The sequence below is a fragment of the Danaus plexippus genome, chromosome Z (assembly GCF_018135715.1).
Source record: "Danaus plexippus chromosome Z, MEX_DaPlex, whole genome shotgun sequence".
Lineage (NCBI taxonomy): Eukaryota > Metazoa > Arthropoda > Insecta > Lepidoptera > Nymphalidae > Danaus > Danaus plexippus.
This window is the reverse complement of record NC_083559.1, coordinates 4,840,433-4,862,572: the sequence shown is the minus strand read 5'-3', so window position 1 is coordinate 4,862,572 and position 22,140 is coordinate 4,840,433. Positions and strand designations below refer to the sequence as shown.

The window sequence follows — 22,140 nt, the reverse complement described above, 5'->3', positions numbered from 1 at the left end:
CGTAGTCAAATAAAACTATATGTTAATAAAAGTGGCACAAGTTTAAAAAACCTAAAATAGTTACAAAATATAGGATATTATGCATCAACATTTCATAATTGTTTTCTCGTGAAATGTAAAATATGAATTTGTTAACTTCAATTTCAATATCGTTCTTCATTACCTGACCAATCTACCGCTATCAAAATTTAAAGGGAAATATACAGAGCATAAATTATTATTGCTGTGCAATATTTTTCTGCGTCAATAGTTGAGTTCAAAAGGATTTATTCAATTTAAGTCTAGACTTGTTTAGTTAGTTATATACCGAGTTAATTACAATTTGATATTGAAGCTTTTTATCAAATATGTATGGTAATAATGTCAAAATCCGCCTAATCGATTTTTCTTTATATAATTAATCTTATTGAATCGATTTCAATATCAGTGCACTTGAAACGATAGTTAACGACACTGGACGGTTTGCATAACTTAGAATGTTTCATTATTAATCACTGGATTTCCTTTTCATTGTTGCTTAATAACTTATATACCACGTATACAAAACTTAAAATTTTCAGGGAGTAATCATAAGGTAAAACATGTACTAAAAAAATTTTTGTGCTCCCTTCGACATCTGCATATAATGATACCCATATGGATTCCCCACACCTCACTAGTACAAGTATATATTTACCTAGCTTCATAAAAAAAAAATATTTAGAAGACTAGGTACTCCTTTTTCAACATACAATATAAAACAAAAATCAAAATACTGAAATAACTGAATGATGAAGTAATATCTAGTAGTGTCCTACTAATATAATAGGTATGTAAATGTGAAAGTTTGTGGTGAGATTGAGTGAGTATATACAGCTGATGTAATTTTTAACATTACAATAACGTACAGGTTATAATTTATTTAAAAAACCCCTATAACTCTTTAAGGGACACAGAGTGAAAAATGTATTTTAAAATATGAAGGATATCAGACGATAGATGACGCTGTCCGTAGGTTAACATATCCTTTTTATTTAAAATATGTACATACATTAATTTCTCTCTAAATCCAATATCAAAGTCCAGGCAGGCAAAAAAGAAATTTTAAATAAGTCTTATAAGACTGGACAGGCATTATAATTTACTTTTAATTAACAAGTATGTAATTGACGATGTAAAAAAATAAAAAAGTACTGTTATACCTCAACATATTTAGCGGGCCACTATGGGTCTTTGTTTGATTTATACAATCGTGAATTATTTGGATGAAGCTGTAAAATTTTGATTACAGAAATAGAAGATATAGAAAACTATCGAATTATAGTATAGTAATATTTGTGGAACCTTCGATTAATATTTCATATGTTATTAGCTTTTGCTGGATGTTAATGTTCTCCAGAAGTGGTTCATACAATTACTTTCTGTATCTATTTCATGAGAGACCTCGTGGAAGTAATTCAATACTGCAAAATTGCCTCACCCACAATATTTTTTCGTATACATATATTATAGTAATACCAATTTTATATATACATAAATTGGTATTGCAAAAAAGAAATAGCTTATTAAATCTAAGATCACGAGGTGAATCCCCGTGAAATAGTGCAAAATTTATTAAAGTATCTTGCATCTTACATTATCATTGAACATTAATTTCCTTTCATCTTTGTGTTTGATGTTTATCTAATAGTATACTATCATTGTGTACCTATTGTTTTATATGTAAAGTTGTTTATGTATTGAAAATAGTAATGGCCTATTCTTTGTGTAGTTGCCAAAGATCAGTCACATGTTTTTCAAATGAAGTTTCACATGATTTTATTAAATCCTTGATAGCCATCGAAGCACAGGAGTCCGAGTCCGCCAATAGGTATAGGCGTAATTTGGAGGCCACCATCGCCTCCATCGCCAGTCCGCCATCGATTAAACGCGGTTTACACAATACCGAATCAAAGGCCAAAAAGGCAGGGATCGACAAGTACAGAGGTGCGAATAATTTTGATTATTTTTTTATTTAGAAATGTGATATATTACGTTCCACAGAAGTCAGTTCTAATGAGATCTAAGACTTTCGCGAGTATTCATTTAAATAAGTCAGTTCTACATCAACTCTTTTATTCTGTGAAATTTTTACTATAATTTTAACTTTTAAAATAAAATAAGGGAATAGGTTCCAATAAAACTGAACGAACAAAAGTTCTAGATATATATAAATAGAAAAAAACCAATGACAGCCTGAAAGTCCTCTTTATGATTTTGCTTGGCCTCTTTTAAAGCGGATACGGGGAAAATGAACATTTTATTTTGGATTGGCTTGTGAAATTGTCTAAGTCTTGAAGTTTTAGATATTAAACGTCTTTACTAGCTCCAGTTCAACTTTTAAACATAATTCATCACTTACGTTTTCTCGTCCACAAAATATTTTGGAATTTAAAACATTTTTAAAATTATAATGGCTGTGTACGCAACATAAATGGCTTGCCTACGAGACTAAAATGTTTTATTTGATAATATAATTTTATTTTTATTGAGGCAATAAAACTTGAGTATTCAAAAATTTAATTTTTTATATGATTGTACTTAGTTAAATTTTATCTTGTACCACTTTAGTATTAAAAGTATTGTACATATAAAATATATAGCAAATGTTATAATAACTGCAATTTCCTATTAGGTATATCCAGCATTATAAAAATTACATAAATATGATAATTACTTCAAATTCATAATAAATAGCTAAAATGTACATATAATTGTAAAATTATACCTCTCTTTATTTACTTGATTTAATTAATAAGTGAGCAAAGCTTTATGGTTATGTTAAAATATATTTAGATTTATACTGTGATCGCTTTCTTACCGAATTAGAAAAAACAGATGTCTATGGTTGACGCCTTGACGCTTAGTTGATGAATAATGTGTATTGTTACAATTATTGTACGGGTGACATAAACTAAATGTTGATAAAGTAATGAATTTAAAAGATTATTAGATTTTTAAAGAAGTGTGTGAATCAGATTGCTGTGCGATATTTTTGATATAAAATTTCATTCCTATATAATCGTCTATTATCATTTTACATGTGTGAAAGAAATGACAGAACAAGAAAGTAGATAAGTGCGTTGAATTTTAGCTTTTTGACAATGTGATACTGAATTAATATAAGGATTATTTTTATTATTTTGTATGAACTAGTTTGACAAAGAGAACCAATAATTCGTTGTAATGAAACGTTTAAGTGGCGAGTTTGTTAGCTAGGTTTTGACAGCCGGCTGGCTTGTCGTAAGTGACTTACGGTTGGCTTCCTATAAAAATGAACAGTCGCAATAGTGTAAATGAAACGAATTTGGTGAATTTCTCGGCGGAACTGCCAAGACTACCCCAATTGGACGCGAAAGACGGGTTGCTGAGTTTTCCTTTTGACCATATTTATGCATGCCATTCTCAGAGTTCTGATAGAAGGCAGGATCTTCAGCTAGAGAAGGAAGTGGAAGTATCCACACATTGTGTAGTGGGTGACGAAAAAAATATTTCGGGTGCAGTTCCTGACATATCAAGGCTATCAGAACAACTTAATGTTACTGAGAGTCAAAATAAAAAGCTGAAGGAACTTTTAATATATCATTTAGATCTAATTCAACAACAAAACGAATTAATAACTAAAAGAGATAAACTTTATCAAGCTTTAAAGCAGGAAAATGATACAGTAAGTTGTTTCTAGCTCTAAAAAATAGGGCTTGTTTGTTATTTGCATGTCGTGCTTAATATGTATATAAATAGTTATTACAAATTTAAAATGAAATCCCATACAGTGCTTGGGGGTTAATGGTGTGATAAGAGAATTTATTTGTATTCTTAGTAATAATGCAAACGAATAAATATAAAGTGAAAAATTGTATTTATTAAAACTATTTACATTATTGGAAATAAAATAAGTAATTTTTAAATTTCTTTATTATAAGCTTAGTTAAAAATTGTATTGTATGCATATAGATTATAGATATATAAAAATTAATTTCTTAACTGTTACCGATTGCATTTATGTGCATCATAATATTTTTTTTCATTCTCTACAATGGGTAGTGTTAATTATATAGATCGAGTTATTGTCATACAAGAAATGTTTTTGCTTAAGACACAATTTATAATGCTATGTAGTTTTTACTCATTGAAAGCTTAAATTTTTTTTTATTTTAAGATATATCATTTTAAATTCTAAAGCCTAAAGCTAGCCAGAATTTATTAAAAATAATATATATTTGAGAAATTCTACCACATGTCAACATCATCTATTTGATTGGGTTTTTGTGAAAACATATAACAATTGCGATGTTTCAAATAAATTGTGTGAAAAAAATTATACTTTTCTAAAATTGCTTAGCAACTGCGAAAAAGTCTTTACCACCGCTGCATATGCCACATATAGTTATAAGATACTTAAAATGTATTATAATATCGCCAGCGAAGTAAAGTTTTTGTACAAAAGCAATCTTGTTCTATACAAAACCAGTCTTGTACTGTAAAGAATAACTATAAAACATTGTTCATTAATGTTATATCATTTTATAATTGTCCATCACCAAGTATGTTTTTCCTAATAAAATATTCTGCAATTGGTATGATTTGAAAGAAATTATTGTTTAGGTGTATAAAATTGTAATGTAACTATGTTATAAATCATATTGGTTTTGCTTTTTAAACAAGATCGAAATGTTTATTGTCAATAGAAATATATTGGATATTCTATATATATGTTAAGTGATTTTATAAACTCTTGTGACCAAATTAGCTTTGCGAAGAAACAGGCGGAATAACAAAATAACATTTTTTATGCATGGTATAGAATAAATTAGATTTGCTAAAACTAAAAATAAATAAAATTTATAATAATTATATAGAGGCAAAAATAAAAAAGCTTATATTTTGGTAGTGGGCAATCATACATTGCTATTAGGCAGAACAAACTTTTTTAATAACCACACATAGCTGACATTGTAATTTATGTAATTTTAACAATATCTCATATAATGTATTAGTAAAATATATAACATAGATACTTCTACATTGAATATCCGGCCGTACTCTCTTAGACTAGTACAGTAGACATAAAATATACTAGTATCATAACAAATTATGAAAATTGTTTTCTGAGTAGATTTGACATAAAAATTGTATTTTTAAGATGTTATTTGATAATGTTAGTATACAATTAAATTATAACGAGTATAACACACTGTAAATTTACTTTTACACATTACAGCTTAAATCGAAGCTGATTCGAATGGATAGAAAGGGTCTTTTACAACAGCAGCAATTTATGAACTCCATACTTAGTCCACCCAATGCGACTGTTACTTCAAGCATCTTAAAAAAGGAACACGGCCTCCCCCAGGTGAAAATTATCATAATTCTAACACACAATTCACATAAACAATTTAGACACTAGCTTTGCTTATTTATTAATGCTCAATTATTAGATAGATAAATAAATATATATGTGTATATATGTATATATATATTTCAATTAAATTTCAGTTGAAGATTATGATTTTATTATATAATTATTTTTTATTTTCTTTTTGTGTTGTGTATTCATTTTCAGATTATGTTAAATAGCTTTACAGAACTACTTTTGCCAGATAAAGGGAATTCTTTTCATTTTGATAACAATAAAACTTTTGGGCAGGATACACCATTGTCATTTGGGATCGCGAGGACGACTATAGATCCAGGTATGCATATTTATTGAAATCCGATATGAAACAAAACGTTGTAATAAATGCAAAAAGATTTTATATTTTATTGAAAAACAATACCCTTCATTGTTTAAATAGAACAATGCATCTGATATGTGAAAAAGGGATGTTTTTTTTTTCAACTAAAGTACATACTTTAAGGTGCCCTTTAACATTCATACAAATGTATTTTTTAGAGTGATTTGACCTTCTAAAAACTATTAAGTAAAAGTATTCGCTCAAAGCAAATAAGCTGTTCTCTTAGATTATCCAATTAATTACATTTATAGGTTAACTAATCTGAAGTATTTGTAATAGTTCCTGCATTGTTTCATTTTATATCCATCAAAGTAACAAATAATTTCATTAACATTATCGAACTAACTGTGGCTTTGAGAGTCGAGGTTTTGATAGTTCGCAAAGTGCTCAGATTTCTAGAACGGTATTTCATCATACATTTGATGCATCCGCGTAAACAAACTATGTAGTGGTTTACTTGCAACTTAGTTTCCCTTTATAGAGTTTTCATATGGGCTTAGTTTGTCAATATGAATTCATAATTTTGCCTCTAAGAGATACTTATATGATGTGATTTGTCATTATGGACGATACGATATCATTTCAAGATACAAGTAGCACGGTCAGCAATACGAAATAAATATTAACAAAAAAATTAAAATATTGTTTTCAAATAAGGTTTATTAAGTCAATAAATAATTAAAATATATCAATGCCTTTAGCGGAACTCCCAGAAGAACCGAAATTCATGTCCAGTGATCTGAAAACACCGGCTCTGAATCGCGACTACAAAATGATTGACAACAAGAGATCTCTCGTTAAAAAAGAAACAAAGAGCCGATCGGATGCCCTTTACACGGTCACATCAAACAGGTATATTATTAACCATATCATTACAACCATAATAACAATAAAGGTAATAATAACTGGTTTACTTTCATTATTCTTAGTGGCAACACTATAATCCAAAGAATCCAAAGGAAAAGGAGGCGGACATCCGGCATCGGTAGTCTCAGTCGTATGACAAAGACACCCAAGGCAAATATACCAGAGACTGTCACGTCAAATAAAAGTAAGTGCATAGAAAAAAAATATTAAAAGATTCAATTAATAATGTCGTTCATTAATAAAAAATGTTTTAGCAAAACCAACAGAACCTGAACAAAGTCTCGGCCGGACATACAGCGTCAATAAGAAATCAAAGCCATTAAATACTTATGGCAAATCACGGAGCACGACTATACCGAAAAAGACAGTGCAATACACAGGATCCCTGTCAGACAGGCTTCAGCTAATAGATACTACGCCAACGGGAGAGGATCCTTATCAACTAGGAGAAGCCGATATGAGGGAACAGTCGCCCATACCAAAACTAATGCTACAGAAAACCAATCACGGTAGAATGAAGGTGCTGGAATCGGTTGGGGAGAGCACTCGTCGTATTTATGACAGGCCGACCACGAAGAACAAGAACTTGAACCGATTCATGTCCACGTATGATCAAGATAAGAAAGAGGAGGACAACACAAGCCCCATGCTGCTAGATGAACCGGACATTGAGCTCATAAAAACAGAGCCAGACATTGATTGGCGTATGTACACCGAAAATCTAGGAAACGATTCTAGCCTGTGTGATTTTTCGTTCGGTGAATCAAGCAACCAGATGTTGCCGTCGTTGGACGCTACTGAGTTCCAAGAATTGTTCAGCTCTGACGCTGCTCTGAATTTGGATAATTTGAATCAATTGGACTATCCAACCGAGAAGGTTGTGCCAGAGAAGACAAAGAAGCGCGGCGCTCGCACCAGCAGCCTCGTCGTGCCTGGTGAAGTAAGTTAATTTATATGGCAACATTAATTCGTAACAAACAGCTCTTATAGTTTTCCCTTACACAAGGCGATAGGTGTAGATCGATGCTAATATTTTTATAATTTTAGGAAGAGGCAGTTGAATCAAAACGTGGAAGTGATAGTCGCCGTGGTCGCAAGAGAGCTCTGTCAGCTACTGGCCTTGGAAAACAACCACAAAAGACAGCTACAAAACCCAAGGCCTCTAAAGGAAAAGGTGGGATATATTTAAAGTAATTAAAATAAATTTCTACCAGAAATATTTTGAACTATGCATACACTGAATTCTAAACTGGCCGAAAAAAATATCCTATATTGTTTGAAACAGGAATAGCGCCTTAATGAAAATTTTAGAAAAGTAAAATTTGGAAAAAATTATGAAGAAACTTAAGAAAATAAGTTCCGTGTATTTACGTTATGTAAAGTTTTGTTTGGAAATCTCTTTTTTAAAAATACCTATTTATTTAGGCAAAAACAGTGAATGGACAAGGTGGATTGAATTTTTTAGTTATAAGTGCTATCATTTTTATAGTAACATGTCACATCCAAACTTACAAAAATCTAACAAAATTTTGTCCTCTTATCCCAGTTTCAATTTATATTTAGACATTATCCATACATAATTTCTAACAGAATAGATCATTATTAATTATATTTATATAGAAAAAAGCAAAATTATCCAAAACAACACAGATGAAAGGTATAATTTTTGTTATAAATGATATTGATTAATAGTAAACAGATATCCACAGTACAATAAATGTTATATGTGAAGTTAATGATGTTTAAAGACGAAATTAACTACACATTAATTGAAATACCAAAATGTTCAATAAAGTTTGACCTGAATTTATATTAACAATTTCAATTCGTTTGAGACTTACATTCAATGAGCATTTTCCATAAACCCAAACCGCAACACGTCGAAATATGCAGATATTAGTTCATATGCTTTTGTGGTATTTCAGTGTAATGTATTAATCAAATTCCTTTTTGGATATATACGATAAATATGCGTTAATATAATATATAAAAATGGTCAAATAAATGTGTAATTAAATTTTATAGCAGCTGCTCGCGGTAAAAAATCCCCTGTACCCAGCTTGATGACCGACAAGCCTTATCACACTCTGGTCTGCGATCCAGATTTATCTTGGTACCTGGGCCTGGATCAGGATCTGAAATTTGAAGATGTAGATCCACCAGCTGATACTCAAGCATCGACCGTAGAGGTACCAACTTTCTATACGATAGTGTGATGCTGTCTTCCTTCTTGCTAACCCTTGTAACAATCTTAACACTCAGAACAGTAGAATAGTATATAATAACAGTAAAGAAAACGAACGTAGAATATATTTATATATAAATAAATATCCTATAATAAGTGTTGTTATTACTAGAATTCCAGCCATGCGAGCTATTATGGATCATGTTATACTAAATGTATACGCTTTAGACTAACATTACGACTAACGAAATTCAATTTTAATAAATCACTAACACTCCTCGTACTACTTTATTTCCATGCTTTTATATGGAAAAAATAAAGTCACTGTACAGAAACTAGCGGGTTTACTTTAAAAGTAGTTCTGCTACAGGTACCCAGATGGCGAGAGAAGCCCTACACCAGCTCCTATGTTCTAGAAGGAACAGAGAACGTTGACGACAAGGTTTTCGAGAAGAGACATCAGAAATTAGAAGCTGAAGAGAGGCGGCAGTTGAGGTTTATATGCTTTGTAATTTAAATTAGCCAGTTACTTTCTTTGGTAATGTATATAATATGATTATTATATGATAAATGCAAAAAAATATCCATTTATATACGTATTTTTCTCGGTCTGTCATGCAAAAACAATGTCTTGGAACGAAAATACGGATTTTGATGAAAATTTACAGTTTAATTTGATTAAAATATGGGCCATAATTCATCATACAATTCCTAGTATTTATTATTTAATTGTTTTATATGAAGTGTCGTCTAGGATACCACAGATGTCGCTGCCGGTTGGTTAAATTTAATGCCTATAATTTTGTACCGCTATACACATTGCTCTCTGAACTTGATTTAAAAAAAGACAGCGGGCGTGGGTGAAGTCGAAAGTCTAAAAACTAACGTTATAAGATTTTATTTTATTACAGATGGCACATGCGTAGAATACGCGAACAGCGTCACGTGGAACGTCTCCGTCAACGTCAACGTGACAGTTGGAATTCGACAGTGAGCGCTCCGTCGGTGTACACAGTATGGCCTCGGCCACAGGACGCCAGATTCATCGAAATAACAGATGACTTACCCGTCACTGGATTCGGGGAACCAATGCCGCAACTGCCGCAATCGTTAGTTTTTAATATTATATCATAACCAATACCAATACAAGTTTGAATCCACAAGCTTAAAAAATTATATGTATATGAAATTATATTATAGACAAGCTAAATATATAAATTAATCGTATAAGGATAGGAATGCAAATATGGTTGCTATACATTTTTTTTTTACATCAGTTCATAAATCTTCATACATGATAGGGTCAATGTTGGTTTATAATATCACAAACTCATAAGGCTACTGAAAACTTCGTTAATAATAGATACACTGTGACCATCTAAAAGCTTAAGTTGTCTCATCAATATATATAATATAATAGACATAATGAAAAATATATTTTCAGTGACTTCATGCTGCCGTGGGTGCGAACATCGAAAGCTTTGAAGCGATCAAAGAGATCGAAGACTCACTCTTAAATATACGGATTTGAAACCTTCGTCGTCTATGGAACAGTAAAATTTGTGTAAATGGACTAAAATATTAACAATATCAACAAATTTATGTTAGCGAAAAAAAAAAAAACAAAAATAAAAATTCACCGTCACTGTTTATAAAAAAAGGAATCCTCGTAGTTTGCTTGTAAAGAGAATAAGTCTTAATTGATCGTTTTAAAACAGATATTCCAAAGTATTGATGTATAATAACTTTGTAGTATTTTTACTTTAGTGTCTTTAATTTAGCTTTGGACCGCCGGTGTGGCGTGGGCATCGCGAACATTTAGTATTCCGATAGGTACGTGTACTGGTAAATCCAATGAAGAATTGCCGTTTTAACGTTTCTTAAGTAGGGTTATTAATATATAAGGTTATAAAATTATTCATTGTACTGTACAAAATGTCACAATGGCTTGTAGAATTTTTGCTGAAATATACTTATAACAGTAACCTCCGAGGGTAGTTCTAGATTACCGCATTCTACTATTTAGACGAAATTCTATAGAAATAGCAACATTCCTAAACTATTACTTTATTTATATGCCCCCTCACATATATTTTTTTAATTAAATCTACTTCCATTAAAAAAAAAAATCTAGAATTTGGATACTTATAAAAAATTTTTTGGTTCATTATACTTATAAAGTACTTCAAAATCGATATTAAGATCATAGATAATTCTAGCATAGACGATTAAATCTGTAGTTACAGTTACAGTCCGTAGGTAAATTCAATCATGATAAATATGAATAAACAAATTAGAAAAATATTACTGAATCAAGTTTTCGATTTCAATTTAGATTAAGGTTAAGGTAACCAAAAAAATTAAATAGTCTTCGTTATTAAATACTATTAGTATGCGAGGTTTTATGATTCTGGAATTTGTAGCTTAGCTATGAATACAATACGGTCACATGACTTGAAAGATTACATCAAAACTAAAAGTTATATGGAGAAACTAGTGTTAGAATTTTTGAATGTAGCTCGCTTAGTAGCCATAAAAAGTGTAGATGTAGAGAAACTAATAAGTGAATCATAAAATATAGTGTCATTTTGCTGTTTCATTTTAGAATTTGAATCATATCTAATTACTATTAAGTATTGTTAGCTCTCTGATAACATTTTTGTAGTATATATTTAGGGTTAAATTCTATGTTTCAATTTTTATTTTGTACATATATGTGATGAGTTTGCAAGGGTGCCATTTATTAGGATATATATATTTTTTAATTTTTCTCATTCAACTTTTTGAAATTCGAATGTTTTCACATATATGATTTGTATTGTTTAAAAAAAGAATGTCATTCGCTAACAATTTTTATGAATTAATTTATATATATTTTACAATAACTGTAAATTATTATATTTCTTAAATCAGTCAGTATAATTTCCCCTTGCATAGTGTAAGCCAAATATTAAGAATTTAAATAAGTATTGTGAATAGTACATAATTTATTAGAAAAAAGATATATATAATGATATATGATCAAGATTTAAAATTCTTATTGTAATTTAATGATTGATGTAATAATATTTGGAATGTAAATATGGAGTTGTTTATGGTTTTGACTTGACGTTTATGTATGCACTATAATTAATTACTTATAATTACTTAAAAAATATATATGTAAGGATAGTAACTTAAACAAGTTATAGTCATCGTATACACTTACCCTTAAGCAAATAGAATCAACATCTACTTAATGCTATTGTGTTGTAAATATTCCATAGAGAAAAAGAAGTCATTAATAGGATGGGTTTTGTCTTTTAAATGTTTAAATAGTGTTAATATGTACTGCACTAAGTTGAATGAAGTATTCCCATTGAAATAATATCTCATAATTACTTTCAGTACTGGCGTTTATGGACTTAATGTGAATGAATTATTGAGTACACCCATGATGGTTGTTTGTTTTATTTTGACTATAATTATATATAATTGTGTATATAAATATTTTTTTTCAGCAGTTCATTAGTTATGTACTATGCTGTTTGGAATGATTTAAGGTCATTATGCCTTAGTGTATCTTTCTAGTTGCTTCTGTTATTGTAATATGCGTTTGCCAATGATTTTGCGTATTATGTATCTTCGACATGAAATATATGTGTATATATATTCGTTTTGTGCCGCAGTAAATTCGTAATGTAAATATTTTGTATCTATGTTTTATTGAGCGATATTCAGAACATATAAAAATTTTGATGTCAGATTTTAATGTATTGACGTGTTTATTAGTGTAGTGTACAATGTTCTATGGTTTTTCGTATAGAGAAAAATCTCCAGTCACAAGATTTATCAGTGTCATTGTTTTATAAATTACATTTTAAACGATTCATTCGGTGTTTAGACTAAATTCGTATATCTCTATACAGCTATGGTCTATGCATGTTTAATAGTTGACTAACACAAATGTGACGTAGCCATTTAACTTAAACTTGTGACTTGTATATTGAATAGTTTGTCAAATCAGTCATCAGTGTAAAAAATATTCTATTGAAAACCGTAGCTATGTTTAATAACTATATATGAGTGTATTTTTAGATGTCCTTGGTCTCTCGTACTGTCTTCATACTTCATATTTGGTAACAATAAAATAAGTATAGTTTATAGACTGTTAATTCTAATGTTGGTTAAAGCGTACGAGTAACGTTGTAATGTATAAAGGTTGGATCTCATCTGTGAAAGGGTTCTTTTTGAATCAGACGGTGTGTACCGTGATTGTGATATCGGAGTGTAAGTGTTATTCGGTAAGTCACTGTTCTAGAATGTTCTGACGTGTGTGTATAATGAAGTTACTCGTACTGCATCAGGTTGCTACTGTCTTTTAAGATCTCATTAATTATATTGTGGTATATATTTGATAGTTTTTATTGTTTCAATATAAATTTAAATAGTCGATTGTCGACATTTCTCCCTCGATTTCAAATCGGGTTTCGAAAGCCACGTTATAAAAATATATTTTGGAAGTGAATGTTGTAATATTAGGTAGTGTAGTTGTTAATATGTGGCATTTAAATAATCTCCAATGTGTTGTTTCAGTGTACAAGTTGTATTTTTAATTCTATTGAATTTACGTAGCTTAATATTTATCTTTCCCAGTTCTATCATTATGTTTCATGTGATACTTCAGATTAAGTTGTATAAGTACATGAAATTAAAGTCTCTTCGATTCTATTCAGTCGTTTTATTTACTATAGATGTTGCTTATAGATATCGCTTTGAGGAAAAACATTTTAATATATGTATACGAATGCACGTGTATAGTAATTTCTAAAGACTAACGAACCTTGTGAGCGGGGAGATTAGATATGGGGAATACATGATTTGCTATTCGCGTTATAAATCACGATTCTATAATTAATTATTCAGCACGTCTGACGTTACACCAAGCGAGATGTCAGAAGCCCACAAGTCAAGGATAAGTTTTTAAATTTATTTTCCCACAAGTATGAATAATTCAATAACTCGTATTGTAATACAGACGGTGCATATAAAAGTCGGTTTTTTATAGATTTTATAGTTAGGTAGTAAAATATTTATAAAAATATTTAAAAAGCTGACTAGAGTTTAAATGTATAGATGCAAGTTATAAATATAGAGGTTGTTATCAATGTCCTGCTGTGATTATTTTTTTCTTTTTCAATAATATAAGAGATGTATGAAAGGTTTTTTTTATTAAAATAAAAAAAAGACGAATCAGGCTGAATACTAACTTTATTGCACATAAAATCAATGATTAACACTAAACCGTTCGAAACATTGCAATGATCTGAATGCAAAAAATATTTAAATGAAATTAATGTATGGCAACAATTTTGACACATATTTTCAAGCAATTACCGCATGTTTTAAAAAAAATTCATACATTTACTTGTTCTAAGTTACGTACGTAATTCAATTTTATATTAAAATAACAAGAGCTGTGGGACAAACACATCGCTTTATCGAGTACAAAGCTTAAGGCACGATTATTCAATTAATAATCACAATAAAGGTAAATATCAAAAATTCTAAATTTAAAAAACGGTAACCATAAATTTAAAAAAAAAATTATATAATTATTCACTATGTCAATAAACAAAATTTTTCGTTAACATTTTATTAAAGAATTCTTTTATATTTAAATTGTTCTGGATTAGAATTAATTTCATATACATACATCATATTCATTTTGATAAACATCAACGATCTGTTAAAATTACTGAACGACAACTTCCACCAACAATTCGTGTTAATCATTTAAGGCAACTAGTAAAGCATAATAAATCTATAACATATATATTCTCAAAAGCATTCAAATATTATTGATATAAAAATATACACTTAAGATGTTTGTTTCCTTGTATACTTATAATTTAAGTATATATAAGTGTTACACTATACCGCGGAGAAACGCGAAACGCGTGTGCTTATAACATAATTTCTTCTTCCCGAAAGCAATGTATAATATATTAAGGATAAAGAAGAAAAAAAAAAACATTCACAAGGAATTAAAATCATTGAATAAGTTTAAGGTCACTACGAATTGTATAACTAAAAGTAACTAATTACTAAATATAAAATATATTTGGATTTATTCAATTCAGACGCATTTTTTTTAATAATATAAAGAGTTCAGACTTCAAAAATCAAATCATTTTCTATAAAACTATAAAATAAAGTCACCAGATCGAGAGCACGGAATCGTTAAAATTATACTATCATTCAATATGTCTTTTCGGAAACGATTCAAAAATATAGCTTACAAGCTGCTATTTTATCACAGTTTCTATTTCATTTAACTTAAGCGATCTGTCTAATAGGTCTACAAAATGTAAATGTTAATTAGTTTCTAGTGCCGCTTGTTGATCGTGTCTGACGGAATTGAACCTTATTTATTTATAACACAGCTCCTTTTGATGGCACATCCATTATTAAAGCAATTACTGGCTTCTCGAATTAACACTATTTATAGAATATTCTACGTGCGAATAGATCTAATACTGTAATATATTTGTTTTTTTTTTTTTTTTAGAATTATAAAAAATGACTCTTCGTTTTAAAATTTAAGATTTAATATAAATAAAATATTATCCTATTGTTATCTAATATTAAGTCATGCAAGAGCAAAACGAAAAACTAAATTAAGGCTTATGTATATATGAAAAATTGAAAGTCAAAGATAAAACTATGATACGGGAGGTAATATGTTAAAAAATATTATATAAAAAGAAATCTATTGTCATGTGTAAAAAGATTCATAACCAAGTACCTACTACCAGCAAAACCGTCATAGTACCGTTTCATAATTCGAACAATGTCTTAACGGGATAAAGGCGCGTTTACACTGTGTTTATAACAAAATATATAATTCATACAACATACATATATCTTAACAAGAATGCATTGAAATATTTCAAAAGATTTTAATTTGAATATATCCTTGACAGCTTTACTATGAACAAGTTGAGTGTAACGAACACTTTATGTAAAACTTAAGAGTACAAAAGTACATAACTTAAGAGGAAGGGGTGCATTTATATTTATTATAATATGTATGCTAGGTAAAATATAGAAAATAGCAATGGAGTTAAATTAGCTGTAAGTTGATAAATTATATAGAGTAAGGCACTTCATTAACCGTAAAGTTTGACTTCTGTCTCCACGCACTTCTTCATCAGGTCGTCGAGTTCGTTGATATTTTTCTCTTTAAGCTCGTATTTCTTCATGAAATCTGTTATTTCCGCGATGCATCCGTTCTCGATATCAGCCAGTACTTTCGACATTTTCTCGTTGTTATTCTTCAAAACGTGCGCCGAATGCAACTTATAAAGATGGTGTTCGCGATTCGGCTGTGGGATTGATATTAGTTAAAAACACGAAATACCGACAATAACAATATTGGAATTGCTCATACCGCTGACGGGCTTTCGGTGTACGGTGAGATTCTAGCGTTAGGAGTGAAAACGAACGGCTTGAAGTAAGATACGCTCGGGTCTGGAGTCGCTGTAAACCAATGTACGCTTATGCCAACTGACGATAGAGATGATACCTACAAATAACAAAGGAAATTAATTAAAACAATAGAGCCTACCATGTTACTATATAGTGTGTACTACCTGGCTTCCTTGGGTGGGGAAGGTGTCGTCACATGCGCGGCAGATACCACTCTCTTTGTGCCTCAGTATACGGAACATATCAGTAACATCGAAAGCAGAAGTCACTGTTGCTTGTTTCAGAAGCCGTTCACCCTGTTTCTGACGGAGCTCGTCTCCGCCCGAAGAAAATGCAGCGCTGAAGTCGAACAAACCCTGTCACAACGGCTTAATTAATTTCAATTATAGCAATGACTGCAATAACGAAGATGAAATTTTATTAAATAAAGACATCGTTCAACTTATATCTACTACAATTCGTACAAAATATTAATGGAATTTAAAAATTAAAAGATAGATGGTTAGTACTTAAATTAATTATTATCTTATGAAAGACCAACATTAGCTATAAAGGTTTTTTTATGATGATTTATGTTTAGCTAACCTTCCCATCCCAGAGTCCCATAGCCTCAGCTTTTTCAAACAGCCCCTCAGAATGCTTATCGATTTTCGTTCCAATGGTAAGTCCATTGGAAATATTTCTGTATCCCGAATCAATTCTCTCTGCGGCCCACATTTTCCCACTAGTCTCAAGTACCCAAGCCTCTTTGTAATCAGCAATGAGAAAGGAGTTATGATAGAAATGACTGTCATCATATTCAGAGCAGGGCCCGCCTTGTCCATATTTCTCTAATAGTGATGTGATCACATCAAGAGCTTTTTCAGCTGTATTTCCCCTCTCAAGGCCTAATCTGTTAGACATAATACAATACACAGTTTTTACCATTAGACTAATTAATATATTGCTGTTTTTAGTATGCTGTGAATCATGTTGTGAAGTGAAATTGGCAGATGTTATTATAGAAATTTTTCTAATATTAGTAAAATGGAATTGGAACAATACTGATATAATAAACTTCTCACCGCACCAAATCCATTCCCAGGAGACGCTTCTGTCTTGCATCTCCATCCCCTTCATTGTTGTTAGTCCACACAGCCTCATTACCTATCACTACATTTTTATCATTGGCACCCATTTCAGCTCCCCACATCCAAGCGGGCTTGCTTAATATCACATTGTTTATTGGATCTGTGCACTCATCTATTGTTATATAAGTGCACTGGAATCATAAGCAAAATCTATGTAGCATAATGAAATCTATTTCAATACGTGGTAATTATTCACAACTCAAACCACTTATGAATGAAAACAACTTGTTTGACATTTATGAATTGTTACAAGTTGTTATTGGTGATGGTTAATCTAATTTTTTATTGAATTATCACAAAATAATTTGAGTGTGAAAGAATTTGTTATAAGTGTAATAAGGGTAGAGAGCTTCTGTGATGCAATTTTGTTAAAGACATTGAGCTATTTTCTATAAATATTTTTATTTAAGCTTAATATTATTTATATTATGGAGTACATGTGAAATGAATTCGTTAAATATAACATTGTATTTAGAATGAACCGCTACTTCTTAGAAAATAATTCCAAGAAGGAAATATAAATAAAACATTTACAATTCAAAATTATCAATTGTAATTGAAATCATTGCTAAATAACTAAGTAATATATGTATGTATGTATACTTTAATGTATCATGACAATGGTATTGTTTATAAAATATATCTGACAATTAAAAAGACTTGGGAGATATTGTGATGCAATCTAGGAAATTTTTGGTTACGGTTATTATTTACTAGAATTAGTCATGAAAGCAAGTTTTGCATATTTTCCCAGATAGATGAAGGAAAATCTTAACAAACAGGAAAACAACACTATTGTAGCATATATGAGATATTTTTTAATCCATGTTAAAATTCTTAACTTACAAAGTAACTAAAAAAAACTATCAGTGAATATTTTAGATAATGTGAGAGAAACTATTTTTAGATAATGTTTTTTTATCATTTTTGTTCATTGTAAAATCAAGTCTTTTCAATACATTCAAAATTTTTCAATGGTCAAAATATTTTAGAATTTTGTATTTGATTTCAGTATTACAGTGTTTAGATACAAGAATGACAACAATTTTGATTGAGGGGTTTGGTTTGATTGTTTTTATAAGGTTTTTGAGAGTATTGTAAACAAAATTGGAAGTTTTAGTAAAATTAAATAAACGGTTTGAATTTTTTACCTTTAATTTAGAGTCGCGAGTTCGATCTTGGGACAATATCACTTCTTGGACTTCGTTCTGTGGACGGTCTGAATTTTTTCCAAATATTACAACATTGTTTATTGTCAGAGGTGGAAGAACAACAAAAGTATCACATGATCTTGGTTTTTCCATTATAGTTGTCATAGCGAATAGTAAATATTTTTTAATATTTTTCCTAACGAATTGTTTGCGTGAATTCAGAAGTCGGAACGTAATCACAATGCCTGATGCCAAATAATAATTGTCACATGTCAAATTGAAATGTGAATAATGTGTGACACAAACTTTATGAGTCATGTCATGTAATATGACAGGATAGAAGAGGTAAAAAATGTAGTAGAGAATCGACTACAATATTTTAAAGAGTATGATATCAGCACTCCAAAAATAAAATTGATTTACTAATTATGTAACTGGCAAACTAGAGTATAGAATCAGCAATATTTAATAAAATCAAGAGTTCATTTACTCTGCTATATGTGCAGTTTAGAAACTTATATTACACATATTGTCGTCAAGACTTGTTTAACGTAATATTACACGAGTCAATAATGACCATAGATGTGCTGAAAAGACATTTTGAAATAAAACGCTCAAAGTCTACTTGTCAATGCCAAACATCAAAACAGTTTTCGTTTATGCATTTTCATGCATCATATATTTAAAGTCAGAGACATCTATTGTAAATAACACAAATTTATGAATTGGCTTCGTTCAGTTGTATTTCCATTTCTGGAGGTAGCTTTCGATATTCCTTTGAAAGGTTTTCGACACTTAATTAATTTTGAATTTAAACAATTATTTCAACGTATGTCACTAAGCGAGTGTCATCCATTAAAATTGAATATAAAGTAAATATTTAGTATACTTATCGAAAAATACGTAGATATCATAGTTTTTTAAAGAAGGTAGAACACAAATATGTTAAGTATTTATCATTGTATTACGAGTTTTAAAAAAACGAATTTGTCACTAAATAAGACCTTTGTTTTGATTTCTTTTGTGAGGCAATCGCACTAATATTATTACATATTTTCTAAATACTATGACTTTTCTATGTTCTTTTCATAAAAGGGGAGAAAAGGAACAATGAAACTTCATTATATTTGTTGCAAAACTATTAGAGGAAAACAATATTTTTAAAATGTTGCGTAAATTCTAACTAAGGCGTCTTTTAAAACAAGAGAAACATGAAGCCTGAAAAATACCAGCGGCAACTTCGCAGCGATTTGGCAATACATTTAAATATAACTCAGATTTTTTTAACTCGTCTGCCAGTGATCACGGTTGATGCAAAAGAAACCGAAACCTCGGAAGTATGTTGTTTTAAAATAACAAAAAAGCGTAGTATATTCGAAAATTTTAGTTTTATTTAAATATACGTGAAAACCTTAGATATCATTAAGGCAATAAATTTAATTACATCTTTTTTAATATCCCTACATACTACTAGAGAACCGCGTGTCACTCTGAGGTACCAAAAGAGCTTAGCAAGCGACGACGTCGAAGTTTGTAGATTAAGGTATTTAATGATTTGGTGTAATATATCCAAATTATGTAAATTAGTATTTGTGAAGTTTCTACTTTAAGGATATTTATACTTATCACAGTCGTTTCTCCATCACATTTCCTAGTATAACCTGGCGCGTCTACTATTATTAAAATTAATAATTAAACCATTTAAATGGATAACAATTAAAATACTGTTCCAAGTTTTTCAACTGTTCCATCCTACTCACTTTTTAACTTCAAAACTTCACTAGAAGGTACTTAAATTTACTGATATCCTTGTCATTGTGGTCGTTGATTGTATTAATTTCAATTAACGTAAGCCGTAAGGAAAATTTATATTATTTCAGGTACTTATAAACTACTACTACACAAACGTTACTAAGACACAGATAATTATTATCAAATAAAAAATTAAGCGTGTGTTTGACTGCTCATTAACGACCTTGACTATGGTTGTAGGAGTAATTTTTCATACTGCAGAATTTATGTCCAATTGTCAAAGGAACGCTTTGGAATAAAAATAACGTTTTTTTCCTTTATAGAAAGAACTTTGAGACTTTTTTTCATAGCTGTGCTTGCAAAATTTGAAACGAGTTTCGGATTTACCTTTGGCTCGATTTAAAATTATTTTCGCCCTGAGGCAACCAAGGAGTGGTGGCACCGTAAATATGATACAGCTAAAACAATTTTTCGCTGTATTTAAACGTTATAAGAATACAAATGATTTTAATTCTCATTTACAGCCCTGAGCTATTTTAATAACATGGCTGAATCTGGATGTTTTTTAAGTAAACCTAATTTATAAAGAATTGGCCAATAAATGTACCGTCGGATGTATTAAGGATGATTCAATTAAACCTCTTCAAACTCTTCAAGATCACGGTAAAACGTAATTGTATTTGTTTAGCGAAGAGTTTTGTAATTTTTGCCTTTTTGCTAAAGAGTTTAGAGTTTATATTTCTAAGGAAACCTTTTTTTGGGTGATGTATTCGGTCTGCGTTCAGATGAGATCAACGATGTCGTATTTGGTTGTGGAGTTGTGTAAGATATTGAAAACGTAGTCTTTTAATGTTGACAATATGCGCAAAAAAGTCGTATTTGCAAAACGGCAACTTCCATTTTTAAAAAATACAATGGTTCATCAAAAGCTTATTTTGGTATGGCAGAATTAATAAAAGTTATTATAATATAAGAAAATTGCGAAGCAAATATTTATTTTATATATAGTATAATAATTTTATAATACCAAAAAAAGTAAGAATGATCTGAGCAAGCAAATCATTGCACATGACAAAAATTAATTTCAAATATCGGGGATTGTCAATGAATTTTACTGGTATGTAGTCTGAGAGTCTTTTTACTAATGTTTAAATATTCGAAGATTAATTTATGTACTCTGATATTAACTCATAAAAATAACATTTTTTTTTATCTATTTGTAACTAATATTTTAAATCAATTTCGTATTTTAATAGTCCAACAAATATTGCGAGTCTCCAATCCCTTTCCGGCTGTTCATATTTAGGTTGAGCAAATATGACCACATAACTAAAGTTCGTTTAAAACTTAACTATCTAGACACGTCTTTACGGCATTTATACTCGTTATATATTTTAATTCGAGTCAAAGAAGCCTTTAGCAAGAACAAAATTGGATTTTCATGTTCACAAACAAGACTTTAAAGATTTTATTTCACCATTTAAACAATCAAATATTTTCTTACTTAAGTTAATTTTCATTTGTCAATTTGAACAGAAAGATAAAAATGTTTAAACAAATTTTCTATATTTAACTATATTGTAATCTGAAACTTTGAAAGCAATAATTTTTTAAAAAACTTTGAGTTATAAATATCTTAATTTACTAATAATAAATAACTAAATCCTTAAATATAAAAATTATGGAATTAAGAAATTTATACACAAGATCAAGTGCATCCTGTGTCTGTTTCATCATATTGAAACTTAGTTTCGTATATGTATAAATTTTCGGGGATGCTTCGGACAAAAGCTCATTAATAATTTAATAGAAAAATTAATAATCTCAATTTA

At 29.8% G+C, this 22,140-nt stretch overlaps 2 protein-coding genes across 4 annotated transcripts; one reads left to right on the top strand and one right to left on the bottom strand.

The window, feature by feature from the left end:
* Positions 1-2,885: 2,885 nt before the first annotated feature.
* On the top strand, positions 2,886-13,515 carry LOC116777870 (protein male-specific lethal-1). 3 transcript variants are annotated; one of them, XM_032671625.2, is made up of 11 exons: positions 2,887-3,685; positions 5,240-5,371; positions 5,666-5,711; positions 6,455-6,605; positions 6,683-6,804; positions 6,875-7,560; positions 7,668-7,794; positions 8,646-8,809; positions 9,176-9,300; positions 9,717-9,914; positions 10,250-13,515. In XM_032671625.2, exons 1-11 carry the CDS (start codon positions 3,293-3,295, stop codon positions 10,320-10,322), a joined length of 2,217 nt encoding a protein of 738 aa, XP_032527516.2. In that variant the 5' UTR covers positions 2,887-3,292; the 3' UTR covers positions 10,323-13,515. The 3 variants fall into 3 exon arrangements, 2 of the variants coding, with proteins under 2 accessions (XP_032527516.2, XP_032527515.2); XM_032671624.2 differs by having other exon boundaries at positions 5,582-5,711; XR_009753392.1 differs by lacking the exon at positions 10,250-13,515 and having other exon boundaries at positions 2,886-3,685; positions 5,582-5,711; positions 9,165-9,300; positions 9,717-9,857.
* Positions 13,516-14,037: 522 nt separating this feature from the next.
* LOC116777650 (secernin-3) lies at positions 14,038-18,829 on the bottom strand. Its single transcript, XM_032671316.2, has 6 exons — positions 18,557-18,829; positions 17,340-17,536; positions 16,861-17,167; positions 16,440-16,631; positions 16,238-16,372; positions 14,038-16,172 (listed from the first exon to the last, which is right to left on the bottom strand). Exons 1-6 carry the CDS (start codon positions 18,719-18,721, stop codon positions 15,957-15,959), a joined length of 1,212 nt encoding a protein of 403 aa, XP_032527207.2. The 5' UTR covers positions 18,722-18,829; the 3' UTR covers positions 14,038-15,956.
* Positions 18,830-22,140: the final 3,311 nt, after the last annotated feature.

Coding starts and splice junctions, on each gene's coding strand:
- LOC116777870 (XM_032671624.2), top strand. CDS start 3,293: ATGAACAGTCGCAATAGTGTAAATGAAACGAATTTGGTGAATTTCTCG. Junction 3,686..5,239: donor TAAAGCAGGAAAATGATACA/GTAAGTTGTTTC, acceptor TACACATTACAG/CTTAAATCGAAGCTGATTCG. Junction 5,712..6,454: donor GAGGACGACTATAGATCCAG/GTATGCATATTT, acceptor CAATGCCTTTAG/CGGAACTCCCAGAAGAACCG.
- LOC116777650 (XM_032671316.2), bottom strand. CDS start 18,721: ATGACAACTATAATGGAAAAACCAAGATCATGTGATACTTTTGTTGTT. Junction 17,537..18,556: donor CTCGCGACTCTAAATTAAAG/GTAAAAAATTCA, acceptor TTATGATTCCAG/TGCACTTATATAACAATAGA. Junction 17,168..17,339: donor CTGGGAATGGATTTGGTGCG/GTGAGAAGTTTA, acceptor TATGTCTAACAG/ATTAGGCCTTGAGAGGGGAA.